General features: G+C 41.2%; 2 protein-coding genes across 2 annotated transcripts; one reads left to right on the top strand and one right to left on the bottom strand.

Annotated features, from left to right (window-relative positions):
* Positions 1-1543: 1543 nt before the first annotated feature.
* anapc7 (anaphase promoting complex subunit 7) lies at positions 1544-9228 on the bottom strand. The gene is made up of 11 exons (XM_083978498.1): positions 9032-9228; positions 8221-8407; positions 7717-7836; positions 7425-7536; positions 5928-6081; positions 5694-5836; positions 4405-4522; positions 4123-4319; positions 3783-4007; positions 3537-3687; positions 1544-2684 (listed from the first exon to the last, which is right to left on the bottom strand). Exons 1-11 carry the CDS (start codon positions 9130-9132, stop codon positions 2495-2497), a joined length of 1698 nt encoding a protein of 565 aa, XP_083834624.1. The 5' UTR covers positions 9133-9228; the 3' UTR covers positions 1544-2494.
* Positions 9229-10152: 924 nt separating this feature from the next.
* On the top strand, positions 10153-16570 carry LOC310990912 (ubiquitin-conjugating enzyme E2 G1-like). Its single transcript, XM_083978468.1, has 6 exons — positions 10153-10451; positions 13633-13735; positions 13823-13920; positions 14135-14313; positions 14433-14540; positions 14634-16570. Exons 1-5 carry the CDS (start codon positions 10409-10411, stop codon positions 14517-14519), a joined length of 510 nt encoding a protein of 169 aa, XP_083834594.1. The 5' UTR covers positions 10153-10408; the 3' UTR covers positions 14520-14540; positions 14634-16570.
* Positions 16571-19469: the final 2899 nt, after the last annotated feature.

Here is a 19469-nt window from a genome sequence, read left to right as displayed (position 1 = left end):
AGCGTGGACTTAGCCTCTCTGCATGCCTGCTCCAGTAACGCCCGGCCCGTGAGTGCTAAGGTTTGTTTTTAGTTCCAAAGCTAACATTTGTTTCTTCCAATGCCTTCCACCTGTTTACCTGCAGAGTGAGTACACTTTGACACCTGCATGCCAACTACTTAGCATTTGGTCTGTAACGTGGTTGCACACACAGCTTTGACAGTCTGCTGCGGCTGCTCGTGTTTTCGCAGGGCGAGCGGTTTATGAACACATAACATTTTAAATGGTACAAATAAGGCGAGAATGTAGGAGTGTGTGCGTGTGTGAGTTTGTGTTGAAGATGCCTTCAGCGTCACTAAGTGCCGGGTACATGCTGAGTGGAAATATGAGCCTTTTGCTTTTTCTACCGGCACAGTGTCACTGGTGCTGGTTATTTGTGATTGTAAACTGGCAGCATGTTTTCACAGTGACATTAAAGTGCCCCCCCCCCTCACACACCAGAACAGGACATGGTGTTTTTATTTATTTCTCCTGCTTGCACACAGCATGGCCTTTTTATTGAAAACGAACATTGATAAATTGAACTGAATTTGCCGTTGATATGTTTTTTTTTTTCTTTTTTACTCTGGCCTGTGATTCTTGTGTCCATTGATTTGATTCTTCCTCTCTCTTCTTTTTCTTTGCAGCAAAGGCCAAGTAAGCCCCCACCTCTACTCTAAATTACTTCCAGAAACTTTGGTTTTGTTTTGTGTTGTGCATGTGTGTTTTGGGCCGCACATCTTACGAGAGCTGCATGTCAGTTAAGTGATATGAAGACAGAGGCTCATAAGGTTCATACGTCCTTTTTATAGACTGCCCATCAAATAAATGTCTGATGAAAACTAGCCAATCGCACCTCATCAGTCCTTCCATTCTCCTGCATGAAGAGCCTCAGATTATGACACAGTCCTCATGCCATCTTCCTAGACTAAGATCTTAGTACTGTGTACATTAAATTGTACATCTCTCCATGGTGCATGTCCGTTCAGTCCAACATCTGTTTTACCAGACTTGTGTAATAGACAATGTATAGTACTGGTAAATAGAATAGACATTTCGTCAGATTAGTACAAATGTTAAATAAGCTCAAAAACACAGTTCATCTTTCCTAAGGAAATACTTTTATGGGATATTTAAAAAAAAAACAAAAAAAATAAACTTGTTTTTTTGCTTTGCACTGAGACGTGCAACATGTTTGGAGCAGATTTTGCCATATCTTGAAGGCAGACGTGCAGCCACGCACACGTTTTACTATGAGAACGGCAGGCAGTCCCTCGATTGGCATTTTTTGCCAAACTGCTGTACTGTATTTTCAGAGATGATTGTACAATGTATCACATGAACTTTGGTTTCAGGTAAATAAAAACTGTCATACATTAATGAGTGTGTTTTTACTGTGGTGTCATTAAAGTGGATTAAGTGGAACATTAAGTGGAACATGCTGTTTACCACAGGACAACTACAGTCATGTCACCTCAGTGTTTTAATCATTTTATTTTACATTTTTAAAAATATGTACAAAATACTATAAACATTTTGTCCTGAAATGGTTAAGTAACACTTCTCAACTTAAGAATGAACCAATCGTGGACTTATATTTTGATACAGAAAGGCAGACTCAAGGAACAACACGCAAAAATAACATGTACGTAACATGACACAAAAAAAATTGATGTGACACAATAAAAGTTAAGGTGAAACATGTTAGAGAGCAGCAGAGAAGTTTCACCACAGACCTGTGTGGCTGCCACAGACTCAAAGCAGTGATGCTTCGATGTTTGACGGACTCACAGAGGAAGCAAACAAAAGGTTAATTAAAAAAAAATCTCTGCCGGTCCCTCCTGCAACACAAGTCATGGAGAACCCCAGCCGTTTGTAGCCTCGACACATTTTCCCATCACACCGCACGACTCTCCCGTGCATACTGTTGGCACCGAACCCTGAAATGATCCACGGCAGGTCTTTATTGACACACAGCGACATTCACTTTGTAGCAACTCTATCCCAACTGAAGTGCTCCAGCTGCATCGCGTGGACCAGCGATCCGTTAACACAGAGGAGAAGCACAGATAAAAGGAAAGAGCAGAATCAGATATTACATCATTGTTACAAACACAGCTGACGACAGATTGATAAACAAAACTTAGTGAAGGACACGTCTTGATCTACACTGGGGGGGCAGAGGGGGGTTCAGAGTCTGCAGCTCCGCGCTGAAGTGGCTGATGGGAAACGACGTCGGGTGGAAAACGGCTGGAGTTCTGCACTGACGTCCTCCTGTGGCAGGACGTCGGTCACGGCTGCACCGTCTCTAAAGTGGACGTCAGTGACCTCTGTGATGGCAACATAACCCCACACCCCTGCCCCCCCTCCACCTCCTCCTCCTCTCGTGTATGTCCACCCTGATGGCTGAAGGCTTCCCACAGGCTGCAGCGTGTCAGAAGGTGGTACTGACCGAGCGTCCCTCGGTGTCCCGGGGTCACTGCATGCCGAACCACTGTTCCTGATCGGCCCACTGCGCCGCCTCGCTGTCGCTGCCCTCCAGGTCTCCGTCCTCTCCGCTGCCCTCCATGTCGTCGCCGTCCAGCTCCACCGTGGCGTCCGTCGGGCTCTCCTCCTTCTCCATCTTCTGCATGCCTTCTAGAGACTTCTGGTCGTTGGGATCCAGGCTGAGGAACGAGGAAGTAAACACACATTTCAGAAATAAATCATCTCATCTTGTACTAAAAATGCTAAAAATGAACTTTTGTAGTAACATTTTTTCCAAGAAGGGGGCATCATGTGGCACAGTGGGTAGAGCAGGTGCCCCATATGCAGAGGCTATAGTCCTTGCTGCAGTCGACCCCGGTTCGAATCCCACATCTGCATGTCATTCCCCCACTCTCTGCCTCCCCATTTACTGACTCTCTCAACTACCGGTATACTATCAAATAAAGGCAAAAAAAAAAAGAGATAAAAAATAAATAAAAAGAAAGAAATAAACTATAAATATATAATATAAAATAAATATATACAAAATATATACTATAAATATATATATATATATTTTCTTTTCAAGTATCATAAATACAGTGGAAACCGCTTACAGTGATCGCATGGGTCCAGTTGATTACTACAACTGATGTTTTTATTATTAACTTAATTTTTTATGCAGATCATCATCTAAACACCATTTGTATAGTTTTAACCAAACGACGGGGTCGTCATATCACGGCGGCTACAGCCGCATCGTCTCACTCTTTTTTCGATCCTCTCGTCAGCTCCAAACTCACCCATCTGCACCTCGATTACAAACCAAAGCATGGTTTTCCACACAGCAGTCATTTAACTCACCTGACAAAACAGTCTCAGTACAGATCAGCACTGTTGCTGGTGTGTTTTTAAAAATTTAAAATATTTAAACAGCATTTGTATAGAAATGATTCTGTCCCAAGCCTTTTGATCCATATAGCTATATCTGTGATTACTATAAGCGGTTTCCACTGTAAATGCAAGTAAAATAATTATCACACAACGGTTACCTTAATGCTATACTGTACTGATCCATGGCTTCTTGGTAATCATTCACAGCCACTAGGAAATCTCCCAGCATTCTGTGCAGGACACAATCACTCTGATTGGCCAGGGCGTTGCGGAGAAGAGCGATGCCCTCTTCGTATTTCTGCTCCCGGCCTTCACAGAAAGAAACAGAGAACAAGACAGGACACTTTACTTGGTGCTTTCAGAGGAACATATACTGGTACATATGATGTAAAGAGCAGACATACTCAGCAGTTCAGCCTTTTTCACCACAGCCTTGGTGTAGTCCGGCCTCTGGGCCAGTGCTTTGTCCAGCAGGGTTTTGGCTTTCTCCTGAGTCACGGGGTCTTCCAGGCACACTGTGGCAAGGATGGTCAGGGTCTGTGCATTGGCCCCCAGGGTCTTATAGATGTTGTTAGCCATCCCCATGGCCTCTCGAATCCCATTGGATGCCAAGTAGCAGTCGATCAGGCCTGGAAACGACACAGTTACGTCAGCGCAAACAGGACAGACATGTGCAGCACCACATCTGAAAAGAGAGAGAGAGACCATGTAAGGATGTGATTTAAATAGAAAAAAAAAGCTTGCCTTCATAGCAGTCCAGTCGGCACGGAGCCAGACGCATGGCCTCTCTGAAGTGGATGATGGCTTCTTGGACGCGGCCCATGTTCCTCAACGCCGCCCCCTTCAGGAGCAGAGCCTGCACGCTGTTGCTGTTGAGCTGGATGGCCTTGGCCCCCAGGTACAGCGCTCTGGAGTAACGCTTGCTGTAAAAGCTGTGGCAACTGAAAAACAACACACACAAATTTGTAGGATTAACAAGACTTAACAAGATAACAACATTTTAAAGGTGTTGTCTCTGACGCTCACCCAGAGATCACCCAGGGTTCAGCATGCTGGTCTGAAATATTAAATAATCGTCCTCCCAACACCTCCACGTCCTCCAGGTGTCCCTCACGGGCCATCAGGTAACCGTAAACATCCATTCCTGCAGGGGGCAAGCAACAGATATGTTATCAAGGCAACAGAGAGTCCAATGTTTCCAGATCTTATTTAAAAGTAATTTAGACCAGGGGTTCCCAAAGTGGGATGATGAATTATTAGAAATATCACATTTTAGCTGTAATTGTATACAAAACAAAACGATAAAATTTGTAGTAAAAATTAAAACTAAAAACCAGGCAAATACATTTTCCACCTCATCTTTAGATACCAACAGATTGTGTCTAAATGTGGAAGATGATCTCCGAGTGGCTGTTTCCCAAAATTCCCAAAATGTAAATTTGCACAGAAACAATGTTCACATGTTTACTCAGTACTATGGTTTAAGGATATTACTTTGACTGAGATATTATTCTTCTAAAGTAATGAGTCAAAATTAAGTTTGCATATGACGGCAACAATGTTCACTTATAGGTTCCATGGATATTACTTGGAGTGAGGTATTGTGCTTGTATCTTAGAGTAAACAGCCCTATGTAAAATCATATCCTTGTTGCAAGGTTCTTTTGTTCTTTTGTGTAGTATCCGAATATTTTTATAAGCTGCATTTTATTTGAACTCGATTTATATTTGAGAAAGTGAAAGTATAGAATACAGTTGTTAAAGATTGTGTGTGGTGTTTTAAATCATAATTTTAAAATAATAATAATTCAGGGTTTTTTTTTATCAATTCTTAGACATTTCAGGCGACCCCTTTTGAATTCCAGGCGACCCCATGTGGGGTCCCGACCCCAAGGTTGAAAAACACTGGTGTAGTTGTTATGCCCATGTTTGGGAACCCCTTGATTTAGACTAGTGCATAGTGGTTCCCAAAGAGCAAAAATTGGAGAATGAAAATGAATCAGGAAGATTGAGAAGAAAAGAGTTGAGTTATTAGATTAGATTATTAATCAACTAGTGATCTCTCCCCCGGTGAACAGAATGTTTCCTGTGCTTTAACTTCAGTTCTGAATGATCGTCATCACTGAGATGAAAACTTCTCTGAGAAGACATTACTAACATTTCAGAGTTTCAAGTGGGTCGTCATTTGGAAAGAGTTGGGGGCAACTGAACAGATGTTAAGCACTGACACTCACTGTCAGATAAATAATATGACAAATAAGAATTGAACGGCAAAACTCATCTCAACAGTTTGTGGCTGGTTGTAGCAGGACCCACCTTTGATGAGGTAGGGGTCCAACATCTGGGCTTGTTCAAATTTGAGGATGGCGTTTTTGGTGTCCCCGGCCCTGAAGTAGACATCTGCCAGGCTCACCAGGAGGTCCACGTTGTCCCGCAGGAGAGACTTCTTCTCCAGAGAGCTGAGACGGGATGAAAAGGCTCATTCAGTCACGTGGTCGAATATAAAAGAGCACTGGTTAATTTGTTTGTATTAGTGAATGGTCTGCTCACCAGATGGTGTTGATGGCTCTTTGATTGTCCCCTGCATGTATGAAGGCGTAGGCTTTGATCCACACGGAGAGCCAGTCCAGGTTGGGGATACTCTGGATCACGTCCATGGTCATGGACGCCACCTCAGCTCCTTTGACTGACAGAGAGAGAAGACCTGGCAGGAGAAACAGCTCAGATTTAATTTGGAGCTTTTTCACAAGCACATCTATCAAACAGTCCTGAAGATTAATGCCCATTCAGCTATGAACAGAGGAATCACTGCAGTTCTATCATCTCAACCACTTTATACTGTGTGGCTCCTTGTCTGGACTGCCCTCAGTAACCTTTATGGTTTGGGCCTGTTGTCCTGCCGTGCTGTGGAATGTGACTATTGTATATGTATATGCATGTCTATGGATGGCTGCTGTGTTACGTCTACGCAGTATTGTACTGTGTTGTACGGTATTGTATTGTGTCACAGTATTGTTCTATAGTGTATACTGTGTGTGCTGTGTCTGTTGTATTGTATCATGTTGTATTATGCCATTGTTGTTGGATGTGTATGGTGAATGAAGGGGTTTTAAGCGAATAGGCATATGAGAGCCTCTATGCATGTTATGTCTGTTGTCATGACCGTGTATGTTGTACATGCTTTGTGTTTTATGTTGGACCCCCTCGAAAACAAGATGGCTACTCATCTCAAGGGGCTATCTGTAAATATATTTGAAATATTAAAAAAAAATCCAACCATCCAACCGAGTATGGCTAATTAACTGAGCACAGATTTCTAAACTTAGAATCTACACATTTGCACATGGATCTTTTTTCTCCTGCGAGCCTCAAGGGGGCTCTGTGCCTCCAGACATCCACTGTGTTTCTGTAAAACAGGGGTCTTCAACATTTTTCAGGCCAAGGACGCCCAAACTGACGGAGAGATGGAGCAGGGACCCCTACTATATTAAAAAAAATGTGTATTATATTAAACTGGGCCCAGTACCATGTGTAAATGTAGCTTGTTATTGTGCATTCAATACTAAGCTTTTCAAATATACACAGGTTCATATATTCATGTTTTTTCTAAACGTGTACAAGGTACATTGAGTAGGGGGCCGTCCCTCTGCCATTTATAAACAGACCTTGTTCACTGATGCCAATGCCAATATCAACAATGTCTGTTAACTGCATGGTAATCATGCAGACAAGCTATTCAAATTGTCATTTTTATTTGAAACATAAATGTGGAAACTAAAAGATATAAAACATTGTATAATCAACCAAAAATGTCATGACCCCACTGCAGCACCTCCGCGGACCCCCTAGGGGTCACGGACCCCCCGTTGAAGACCTCTGCTGTAAAAGGTCATTCTGAGTGAGGAGACCTGACCACTTCAGACCTGTACCGACTGGCACGTTTTGAACGGGCGCTCCATAGTAAGACGTGTGTTGGGACCTAGACGTGTAAATAGAGCAAACGGACCGAGTCACTGAGCAGGTTATGTGTTTGTTGACCGTGCGTACCAATGATTGCATCCAGAGCGAGGGGACACTGTCTGAGAACCTCTTTGTAGCTGGTCACAGCAGAACGCTCCTGACCAGCCTTCCTGTACAGGTTAGCCAGCATCATGTTGATCTACAAAGAACAACAACATTCATTTTATGAATGGGAAAGCCTTGGCATCATATTATATCATGACACTACATCTTTTAACATTATTATAAATAACTAATTATTACATCATGGAGGTTCATCTATTCAGCAGCACATTGTTGTTGCTAGATGTTTCCAGAAGCTTTAGGAGTAGCAGCCTACCTTTGGAGTCCTCTGTCTGGAAGGAATCCCATCAAGCACTGCAATGGCATCTTTGTCCAGTTTCAGGATGGTGTAGCATTCAGCGATCTTGTACTTGACCTCAATCTCTGACGGCAAGCTCTGAAAAATTCAGTGTTATTGTACATTTTTATATTAACATTCATGTTTCTTGTCAAAGTCTGCAGCATGGATTTTTGTCCAGAGTGGACACACATGACATTTAATGAGCCGAGACAACTTTACAGCAGAAATGTTTCTTTTAAAAATTGCAAAGTTCATTCTTTAACACAGTGAATGGTGGAATCGAGAATAGCATCTTGTCCCATAACAAAACTTTAACATTAAATTTAACATGGGTTTATATATTCACTTTACCAAATGTTAAATGATACTCTTAACACAACAGAGGAGAAAAACAAATCTTGTTTCAATCTGTGGTAAATCTGAAGGGACACACACTGAGGTGCTTCAATCTACAGGTGAAAATTGCAAAGTGACACACACCTGTGCCTGAATGTTAGCTGCTGCTCCACCAGTAGATGTGCGAACTTTAGATGTTTTGCTGAGGACCTTCTTCTGTTGCAGTGCCATGCTATACTTGCAGGCAGCATTACGATATTCCTTATCGTGGAAGATGGCATCAGCGTGGTAAACCAACAACTGGTACTTCTGAGCCGGTGAGAACAGCTCCCTGGAATCAAACATAAACAAGTATTATTAACACGATCAGAGTGGAGGAGGCATAAACTGTGAACATGTGACATGAAGCTTATTATCAATAAGAAAACCATCAGAGCAGAAATGACAGGTAAAGTATGTAAAATGTAACAGTGCTTGAATAAAGACAATGGACAGCTCCAGCTGTGTCCTGTCTGTAGGAGCTGATGTTGAGCTGCTCTGGGACAATAACAATGCTAGTACAACCGTTACATACCCACTCATTTACAATCTATCACATTACAAAACCTTTACAGCCTTTATACTCGTTGTGTCATTCCGTCTTATATGATATACTCAATGATCGGATAAATTCCCATTAATTCAAGCTAGCAGCTAAACGCAGGCACCATTTAATATTAGACATTTCGTGACTATTTCTTGGGAAAGAACATACGTTGTGTCCGCCAGGAAATACACATATCACACTCGCCGACGTGATTACTTGGACTGAGAATTTAACAGGCATCTATTCAGCTTTACGGTTATAATAATCAATATGATTGTATATTTCCCACTGTCACAGGATGACAGTGAAAACGCTGGTGTAGCAAGCATTCTTCAGGTAATAGACGGAGCCCGTTCTGACATTACTTACGGATTGTTATTACTCATGGTCAGCAACAAACTGCTCATTATCCGGACATTAGAGTGAAGGCCAGCGGCGGCCATGTCCCGTACGTGGTCTATTACATTCATCTTGGGTTGGGTTGAGGACTTGCTTTAGGTTTCCGTCTCAAGTTAAAAGTTTGGGCTTGTAAACAGCTAATGCTAACTAGCTTCTGATGTATTAAATATGGCGCCGCACACTCTTCCTTCCGTGTAGTGTTGCATTTAGGTGAGCTTCGCAACTTCGTACTTTCAACTACGACGCTCACGAATACGACATAATGTGAGAATCTGCAGCATTTACCCACAATGTTGTGTTTTGTAGACTTTATCTTTGTCTTCTTAAAACAATGAATGAAAGGTCGCATTTATGTTACGATTGTAATACGTCTTATTCGCCTTCTCAATACTGAGTTTAGTCGTTGATCGTCATACTTCTGACGGTTTTGAACGCATCTTTTTTTTTTTTTTTTTTTTTGGTGCAACAATATTTTTGATTTAGTAAATAAACGTGAAGCTACAACATGTCACTTCGCTTTTGGTTATAATTGCAATAACTTAACAATACTAATACTAATACTAATAATAACAACAGTGCACATATGGTAAGTATGTGAATTGTGAAGCTATTTATTTACAATGGCAAAATTATTTTTTGGTCATATTCAGCCCCCTATATGCCTCTCTATTGCAAAGCAGGCTACTGCTGAATTATTTGCCCACCACTTGTCTATTTTTTTTTTTTTTTTTTTTTTAACAATTTCATTGCCCCTCATACAAAAGCTGCTTTCCCCACCTCTGCCTACAGAGACAGGGCAGCAGCCTCTGCTAAACATTCAGTGGGCTTCCTCAGCTTAAACATTTGAAGAATGTAAACCACAGTTACCACAATAAAGCACCCCGAAATAAACACCAACCAATGAACGGATCAGTGATCATCTCTTCATCATCATCATCATTAACATCAAGTGGAATCTGAAGACTAAACAAACAAAGCCTTGTTGTGGCGAGACGGTGGCCAAAAAAACCCTGTCTGAGAGCCAATGGAGCTCAAGTGTAACAAATGACAGATCAATGATAAATCATATAGGTCAGGGGCTGTTGAACAGTCAGGCTGTAAACAATGCTGTCCCTGTTGCTGCCTGTTGATTTCTCAAGAAACGTTTCCTTGAAGACTCTCAGATAAACACACGGGCCGACTGCGGACGCGCATGCGTAGAGCGCGAGGCAGCAGCTGAGGCTCGTGTCAAAACACAGAGGGAGAGCAGCAGCAGCAGCAGAGCAACATCTCACCGGACCGCAGCTCTACCTGTTTGTCGGAAAGTATTTGTCGGCACAAAGTATTTTTCAAATAAGTCCGCGTACCATGACCGAACAATCAGCACTACTTCTTCGAAAACAACTGGCAGGTAATGGAAACACAACACTGTGAGCCTTTATTGTCTCTCTAATGGCCACCTACCTAGCGGCTAACGTTAGCTCTTTATAGCTACGCAAAGCTATGTTGTTTACGCCATAGGAGTGAGCTCAGAGAGCTAACCAAGCAACATAATGGGCTCCTTTATCACTGCAGCCCGGCGTGAGGCTAAGCCGCTACCAATGGCTAATCCCTGATGAAAATAAAGATAAATACACTGAGGTGTATTGTTCGTGCTTCAGACAACAGTGTGTGAACCGTCAGATGAATCGCATCGCTAACCGGGCTAACGGGCTAGCAACTTCGACATTAGTTAGCTGACGGAACAAAGGAATAATCAATCCAGGGACTCCTCTGCTCTCAGGACTGTAGCTCTGCTAATGATAGCATCATATAATCTGAGCGCTTCATAGACCAATATGCCACTATATCAGTACCGTCGGATTATGATTACCTACTCGCCGCCTGGCGATAAAAGATAATATCTAATGTTTGTGGTGTCAGGTCGGGCTCAGGCTGTATCGCTTCGTAGTTGTCGCGGCTTTTCAGGATGCGCATCAGTGTTGAAGCCTCCAACGTACGAGCTCGTTTATTTTTCTCCTTGTCGCCTAATTTCGAGATAAACCATTAACATTATTAGTGGACCTGTCAGTGGCACCTCCTTTCTGGAGCAGGACACTGAGATGTCAGCAGCCTGATCTACAGTCTGCTCTGCAGCTCACTGACAGTCCAGCTCAGCACCACGGAGCCCGGCTCCCCAGCCGCCTGTACAATGAATGGGTCATCTTAGAAAACGGATTGTTTTATTTGATACATTTTTTTTTTACAGCACTTGTCACCAAGTTCAACCACGATTGTTGCTGACTCTCATTTTAGCAGCTCTTGTTAAATTAGTAACAAGTTTATGACTCTTGATCTCCTTCATGTGGAAGACACTCAGTCTGTTTATACTGTGGTGGTGTTAGGCCACTATAATCTGATTTTTAATTTAAAAACTCAAAAGTCAAATGAGTCAGAAAACAAATGGAGCCCTCAACATCAGGAAAATAAGCCTGGCCTATATCTTAGTATTGGTATTATGTGAGTGTCAGCAGTCCAGATAACACGCAGTCTTATCTTAAAGTTGAAATTATTTTTGATATACAGTGGCATGCAAAAGTTTGGGCACCCTGGTCAAATTTATCTTTATGTGAACATTTCAGCAAGTGAAAGATGAAATGATCTCCAAAAGGCATAAAGTTACAGATGACACATTCCCTTTACATTTTAAACAATATGATTTTTTTATTTTCATCTTTCACATTTTCAAAATGACAGAAAAGGAAAAGGGTTAGTAGCTAGTAGCCCCCCCTTTGGAAACTATCACAGTGTGTAAATAGTAAATATCTTGACGTTATCTGAGAGCTCAAGTCTCCTGGGTTTCCCATTCTTTTACAGGCTGCTGCTTTGTTTCCCCTTTTCTCTCTAAAATTGTAGAAAACAAAAATAATACACGGAGATTGCTTTAAATATTGCAGAAGAGTGTTAACCACTGACTTTAGCAGGATTCAAGGTTTTAGTGATGAAATGACAGTAACCTTCTAACATGGCATCCACTCCACCAGTATCACACTCTGTGACCGATTTAGCACATTGTACAACATGCTAATGTTGGTTTGTGTGTGGGAATGTGAATCACTGTGGTTGAATCAGAGCAATATGTGATTCACTGCAACAGTCATTCTTTTAGAAAATCACGATTTGATCTGGTGAGCGTTGGCCAAACTTAACATACGCGGATGGACTTGTCAGGCTGTTACTGATCCTTCTACAAAGTGACAAGTTGATTCATCTTTATATCACTTCAACAAAGATGATGATATGATACCAACCACAGACCAATGGTTCATCTCTTATGATGGTTTAATACAGTATATTGGGATTGCTTTAAGCTCATCAGTCAGTGTTAATGTTTGAAGGCACCAATTATACATACAGAAAATATATATACAGTATAGTCACAACAGATCTCTCTGTCATTAATTTGCAGTGAACCAATCATTTCATTTGGCTTCTCCACACTTGTCTGCATTGTAACAGTTGACAGCAAAGGAGAACATCTGCTTCATATTTACCTACTATTTCATCATCAGTGTTGACAGTGGAGGAGCTGCTCTTTACTGCTGTTGAGTATTTACATTTCCTCACACCCACTTTTCTGTTAAGTTGTGGTTGAGATTTTGTTCCATTTTTTTTCCTGACACATTTTTTAACACCTCCTAAAAAAAATACATACCAGTTGGCTTATTACGTATACAAATTACTTCCTTAATCCCCAAAGGGAATATTAGATTATTACCTGTCTCCCTTTGTGTGTCTACAAAGAGATTTTCAACATAAAAGGCAGATTTGGATGTTGACACTCATATAAACTTTATTAAAGGGGCTACATGGAGCTTCTGAAAGCGAAGTGTTTCACACTACATTTCCCATGAGTCTCTGCGCGTAATGTGAAATTCTTGGACCGGCGCAAGACGGACGAAAGTGAAAACATTTGCCAAGAATGTTTTCATTAATCAAGAAGGAAAGTCGGAGGTTCAAAGACGATCAGATACCGTCGTAGTTCCGACCATAAACGATGACAACTAGCGATCCGGCGGCGTTATTCCCATGACCGGGAAACCGAAACTAGGAAATGCTGGGAGAGTCGACCACTAAATAATAATATCAAAATAATAACTATGAAGACAAAACGATATATTTATCAAGAATTGACCCATTAACAAGTGTGTAATGTAGATTCATCCACATTAATATGAGACTCTTTAACCAAAAGTAAACTCCTCGGGGTCTCTTTAACTCTACCTCACTACTCATGGGCTCACACAATTGTAGAGACGTTGCTTTCATGTCGTTACTGTAGTTGTGTTTCAGTTCCAGTTCACTGTATTCTAAACAGCGGTCAGCGCTGTCGTCTGACAGTTAGAAGGTTCTGGGTGGAAGCCGCCTCCCAGCCGAGGCCTCTCTGTGTTAAGTCATTCGTCTGCCTGGGGTGAAGCCCGCCTCTTGTCCAGTGTCAGTACATTATGTAGACATATTATGGACTGCAGCAGCCTCAGTGTGACCCTCAAGGAAGAGCAGCTCCAGCTAATGGAGGGATGAATGCATGCATTGACGTGTTCCTCTTTTTCCAGAGCTCAACAAGAATCCTGTGGAGGGCTTTTCAGCTGGTCTCATAGATGATGATGACATATACAAATGGGAGGTTGTGATCATAGGTCCACAAGATACCCTTTTGTAAGTGGAAACAATATTTTTAATATTGTTTATACAGGCATCGTTCCCATGATGTCTAATTTGCCGTGTGTCTCGTCTCATTCGCAGTGAAGGAGGGTTCTTCAAAGCGTACCTAACCTTTCCCTATGATTATCCACTACGGCCTCCGAAGATGAAGTTCATCACTGAAATCTGGCACCCAAATGGTAAACACAGCCAGCCTACTCTTTGATGTTTGTTTACTTCAAATCTACACTGCACTCACTTTGTGTGGGCATGTAAATGGATGCTTGAATGCTACTGTGTGTGTGTGTGTTTTTTTAATTGAGCAGCAGCGTTATCCCGACTTGAAGTTTCATTCTAATGAAAGCCGTCATCAAATTACATCGGTAGTTAAATTCATGTTCCGCTCCTTCACAGTCGCAAAGAACGGGGATGTTTGCATCTCAATTCTACACGAGCCAGGAGAAGATAAGTTTGGTTATGAAAAGCCCGAGGAGCGCTGGCTCCCCATCCACACAGTAGAGACAATCATGATTAGTGTTATCTCCATGCTGGCAGACCCCAACAGCGATTCACCAGCTAATGTGGATGCTGCGGTGAGTTACATCACTTATTCCATTTCCCTCACTTCCAGAAATCACTTTTCCCTTCATTTAATGTTGGCAAATTCAAGACAAACAGGTCATTAAATAAAGACTGATGTTGCTCCCCACAGAAAGAGTGGAGGGAGGACCCCAACGGTGAATTCAAGAGGAAGGTGGCCCGCTGTGTAAGAAAAAGTCAAGAGATGGCTTTTGATTAGGAGTCAATTGTAAATTCCAGGGTAAGTAAATTCACCTGTTTCAGCTAAGACTTGCATATGAACCGTTAAACTTGGGTGTAATAGTATCTAAGATGTTTGTTTTTTTTCTTTCAGTGAGGAAATGCCTTCAGAGGGAAAATTTCAGCAAAAGGCTTTTGCACCCCTTGTTTTGCCAGTCAGAGGAACCGGTTGGCTTCAGCCACGTTTCTCTGAACGGTTGTCATTTTCCGCAAGATGAGCCAATTTGAGCACCCTACCAGCGAAATTTACCTGTTTCCTACCTGGAATTGTATATTTAATTTTATTTATTTTGAAAAATTAATGATGTAAGATATGTCACTACTGTAAATTAACTTGCTTTTTTATCTGCTGCTGAACAGTTTCTACTTTATACCAGGTTTCTTATGCAATTTAGTGGTCAAGATTGTGTAAAAACAAAAAGAAAGCCCGTTTTATCATTAGGTCATCGCTCGTCCTCCCTGCTGCACACTCACCACCGGATTAATGTCGGCCCAGCAAATCTCTTCGTCAATAGGTGTGATCATTTTCAACACCGTCATTGAATCACCGTTGCCTTTTGTTGGCTTCACTTCCTCACAGGTTGTTTGTTGTTTTAGAGGGACAGGTTGAGAACTTTTAAAGAACTTTCTTAGTCTATTTTTCTGAGAAACTGCCTCCTGTTAGCGTTTTCTTCTTATGCTAGTGTACGTCTGAGAGCTACGAAACCACGACTCTCGAACCCGCATGATCCACCTAAACAGCTCTGTCGTCCATCATTGCCAGCCGTGGATGTACAAATGGAATGGCTTTCTCAGAGATTTTAGAGTTGCTGTTTTCTAACGCAATGACTTGCACAAGTGTAGCAGCTAAATGCTAAGAGAAGGTTCGTGCCAACTTCTCAGGATCAAACTTTGTTAGGGTCTCAATCAGCAATCAGTAAGATATCAACCTCAAATAACCCCGACCCTTTCCTTTAACGTGCGGTCCTCGTCGTCGGTGAAGATGATCTCCTCAGTCTAATGTCTTTTCACAACGTTGTTATAACTCATGGACAACCAAAAAAATCAGTCTGTGAAAATAACCTAAGCTGTGATTATTCCACGTGTACTGGTTAACTGGCATCTGAGCTTACCTCAATTTAAAAGGAGAACAAATTTGACAAAGGTTTATGGTCGTCTGAGTTGTTAATCTGTTAACATGGGCGTATTTTAGAGGCTCCATAGTAGAATTAGGCTAGTCGTTCTTACCTTCTTTGTTGTGGCACGTTTGGCTTTTGATCAATGATGATTTCGTAAGTCACCTTCACTCGTGGGTTTAGACTCTGAGGACTCTGGGTAGGTTGTTGAGTAACATCTTGAGTTCTGATTGGTGCATACTTAGATAATATTTATCACCTTTACTATCACTGAATTTGGGCTATAACTCTTGATAGAGACTTGACTTGACTCACCACTTAGTAAAAAAGTATAAATAAGTGTCGTGAAAGGGGATTAAACACAATAGGTTTTATTTTTTAAAAGAATTTACACAGTCGTGTTCGGGTGGAGTCTGGAAAACCATTGGCTTTCGTTCACTTTCATTGATGGTGTTGCTGACTATTAAGCCATGATGACATCGATTTTGAATTATGTTATACATGATTGATCTGTGACTGACATTGAAAAAAAAAAAAGCTATCCATCTTTTGGCGCATGCAATCAGGTTTGAAGGAGTTGGGTATGTTTAAATAGGATACCATTGGTAGTTCATTCTGGGTGAATGTGATGTGTACAGTTAGTAGATTTCTGTAGACTTGATGATCACATAACTGCTGTTGACATTACCTTTTTAAGTCAGAATTTTCTAACCTACCATGACCTCCTCTGACCGGTGTTCACTGTATTTGCACAGATTCGGTGCGTTTGAAATGTCATGAAGCAATACGCTCTGAAAATGGTGTGTCCAGGTAATCCACCCTAACGCCATTATTTGTTTTTGGGGTTGTTTTCTTTTCCATTTTGTGTCAATGCAATGTATATTGGACATGATGCTCAATAAAGTGTGTAAACAGAGAGGCTTGTAATTTGGTTTGTGTTTTACATTTTAGATGAGAACACGCTCAGGGTTCAAGTATATTAGACCTCTGCTCTGTAATTGGAGCCCTGGGACAGGTGTCGGATTTCTGTGCTGGCTTCATTTCACACTAATAGGTCCTGCTGGCTGCAACACATGAGCTGCTGAAGACGCTTTGCAGCCTCTCTGACGTATCGACAGGAAATATTGTGATTTCACATAACAATGAGAAAGCGGGTTACATTTGTGGAGCACCTGAAAAAAGAAAATTTGTTAAAAAATGGAAGTGGTCACGTCCTAATGAGGTAAGACGACAACATTAGAACTCATGGATGGATGCAAATTGATCGATTTAAGTCATTCTTTTCTCAAGATGGTGGACTTGTGATTTTTAGGTCTGCAGATTCAAACACCAGATGCACAGACGGTGAGTGAAATGATCTTTTAAGTGACAACTACAATAAAATACTTGATTTCATTGATGAATTACAAAATATATGATGTGAATGGAACAGTAACTGCAGATGTTATACTCCTTGTATGATTAAACCTATTGTTCTCAGTGTACTGGCCTAATCATGGCATCTGCAGCATTGAAATCTGCATCAAAATCCTTTAAAGATAGTAGTAATATCACAGTTACAAACTAATGATACTTACATTTAAAAATGTTTAACTGGAGTTAAAACGACATAAGTATCAGATGTAAAGGTACCTTTTGTTTAGGCTTGTATACTTACAGATGCATTTACATCAACATATAAGCAGCAGTTTAATGTTGGTGATATTAAGAACTTTATACAGTATAGCAGATGATACCATTTGTTATGTAAAATGTTATACTGCAAAATGATGAAGTACTTGTTTAGCTGTTATAAAAGTCATCAATAATGTTGCGTGGAATATTTGAAATTTATGATAAAATGCTCAAGTAAAACTTAAATACCAAAAGAACAGCTTGTGGTTGCGAGACATATATTACACATATATATACATACATATATTGTATGTATTCTATGCAATGATGGTTCTATTGAATCAGAAGCCCATGTTCTTTTACACTGTGACATCTATGCTGACACTCGTGCTGAACTCACTAAATATATTGTCCATTTTAATGATCTTGATGATACAAATAAATTGTGTGTAATGTTATCTGTTAATATCATCTATCTGTCTGTCTGTCTGTCTGTCTGTCTATCTATCTAATTTGATTTTCACCAGTATAGAGGGAAATCTAGCTGTGCTCTAGCAAATCAAGATATACATAACGTGTATGCTTCAAATGAGCTGCTTAAATGACAATCCACATGATCTAAACGGTCAGAAATGGGGCTCTGTGGTGTGACATGTTGTCTTGGCAGGTCTGGAGTGTTTGCCTGGTCAGCAGGTGAGGAGGATGTACAGAGGGACACATGTGAACATGTCTGCAGGCGGCCAGCACATGAAGACAATACACATCCCCAAATCTATGATGTCTGCGCCCTTCCTTCAGGTAACCAGTGTGAAGCTGGAACAGATGCTCAAGTGGGTTTTCATTATGTTATTCTTAAGGGTCTTCTAAGACAGTTGGAATGGGATCATTATGATAATCATATTTCTTCTATGTAACAAGGTTACTGTCATTCTTCCATGTGTAATCGTATTAGCACTTGTCTCTACCTCAGCACCCTGCTCTCACAGCTGGGCAGAGACGCTACCTCTGCAGTATAGCCAATGTTTACAGCACAGAGCACATGAGGCGACAGATGAAGCAGCACTATCTCAACGTGCTGCACACATGTGTTCACACAGGTGTGTAGTCTATTTAAGAGTCTCAAACATGAACTTTGACAACTACCGTCTGTCTCATCCTGTGATGCACGTGTGTGTTTATCTTCAAGGTCAGAGTCCCACCTGCAGGAGGAGGTGTGGTGATCATCAACGTAGAGAAAGCAGCACGTTCACAAAGGATGCTGGGAAGGATGCGGAGGCAAGGGCAAATAAGCCTCGGGGGCAGAGGAGAGGCAGCGGCACAGCTACCTCTGATGTCATCCTTCCAAAAATAGTCAACAGATGATGAAAGCAGCACAAGGGATTTATTATTTTGAAGGCTTTGATTACAATATAGCGAGTGATTGTGTTTATCTCATATCTTAATATTAACAGATATTTTGCAATATGCCTTTAAATGTCACTGAGAGCAGTGTGCAGTTTGATACAGACCTACATATTGGAGGCAGGACTGCATCTGCAGTAATGCTGCAAGTTGTTTGTTGATTGTCTATTGTAGTAGTTTTCATAGTGTAGGCCTACTTCTTTATGTTAGAAGCTATCCATAATACAATAATAAATATTTATTTGAATGACTCTATTCTGTTGTCACTGTGTCCTATCAGTCAGAATGTATTTATACAGCATCCAGGCTAATATAGCTACATGTTATTAATTAGACTTAAACTTTACATCTTGTAAGAGAACTTGAGTGCATTTTATTGGAAACAGCATTGGAATCAATATGTTTTTTTGTTTTAATTTAGGTCTTGTGGCAGGTTCTGAATGGTAGGCCTATATTTCCAATATGAATGGTAAATCCTATTCATTAGGCCTACATTTATTTTTTATTACTGCTCCAGTAACTTATTCACATGTATTAGTGTGTCTCTAACATGTTCATCATCATTCTGCCACATAAAACAGCCATATTCACGTTGCTTGACTTTGGCTGGAGAGACTGGGGCCCTGTTCGACCCCCTCCTTCAGCCAACACGCAGGGATACACGGTGTAGCCAGTGGTCGGCTGGTTGGAGCGGGGTTGGAGCATGGATGTATTATATTAGGGTTGGAGCCTCATATCACATGTATGAAGCTAATTAGCAAGTCAGAGTATTAGCATCTGTTTACTTAGCGTCAACAAAT

The sequence above is a fragment of the Trachurus trachurus genome, assembly GCF_905171665.1.
Source record: "Trachurus trachurus genome assembly, chromosome: 9".
NCBI classification, from domain to species: Eukaryota; Metazoa; Chordata; class Actinopteri; order Carangiformes; family Carangidae; genus Trachurus; species Trachurus trachurus.
Note: the sequence above shows the minus strand (reverse complement) of the source record. Positions and strands in the feature narration are given on the sequence as shown.

Excerpts from the sequence above, each read along its gene's own strand:
- anapc7 (XM_083978498.1), bottom strand. The coding sequence starts at position 9,132 with ATGAATGTAATAGACCACGTACGGGACATGGCCGCCGCTGGCCTTCAC. Across the intron at positions 7,837-8,220 it reads CAGCTAACATTCAGGCACAG|AGCTTGCCGTCAGAGATTGA; the intron begins GTGTGTGTCACT and ends TGAATTTTTCAG. Across the intron at positions 4,523-5,693 it reads GGACCCCTACCTCATCAAAG|GAATGGATGTTTACGGTTAC; the intron begins GTGGGTCCTGCT and ends TGCCCCCTGCAG.
- LOC310990912 (XM_083978468.1), top strand. The coding sequence starts at position 10,409 with ATGACCGAACAATCAGCACTACTTCTTCGAAAACAACTGGCAG. Across the intron at positions 13,736-13,822 it reads GGTCCACAAGATACCCTTTT|TGAAGGAGGGTTCTTCAAAG; the intron begins GTAAGTGGAAAC and ends TCTCATTCGCAG. Across the intron at positions 13,921-14,134 it reads TGAAATCTGGCACCCAAATG|TCGCAAAGAACGGGGATGTT; the intron begins GTAAACACAGCC and ends GCTCCTTCACAG.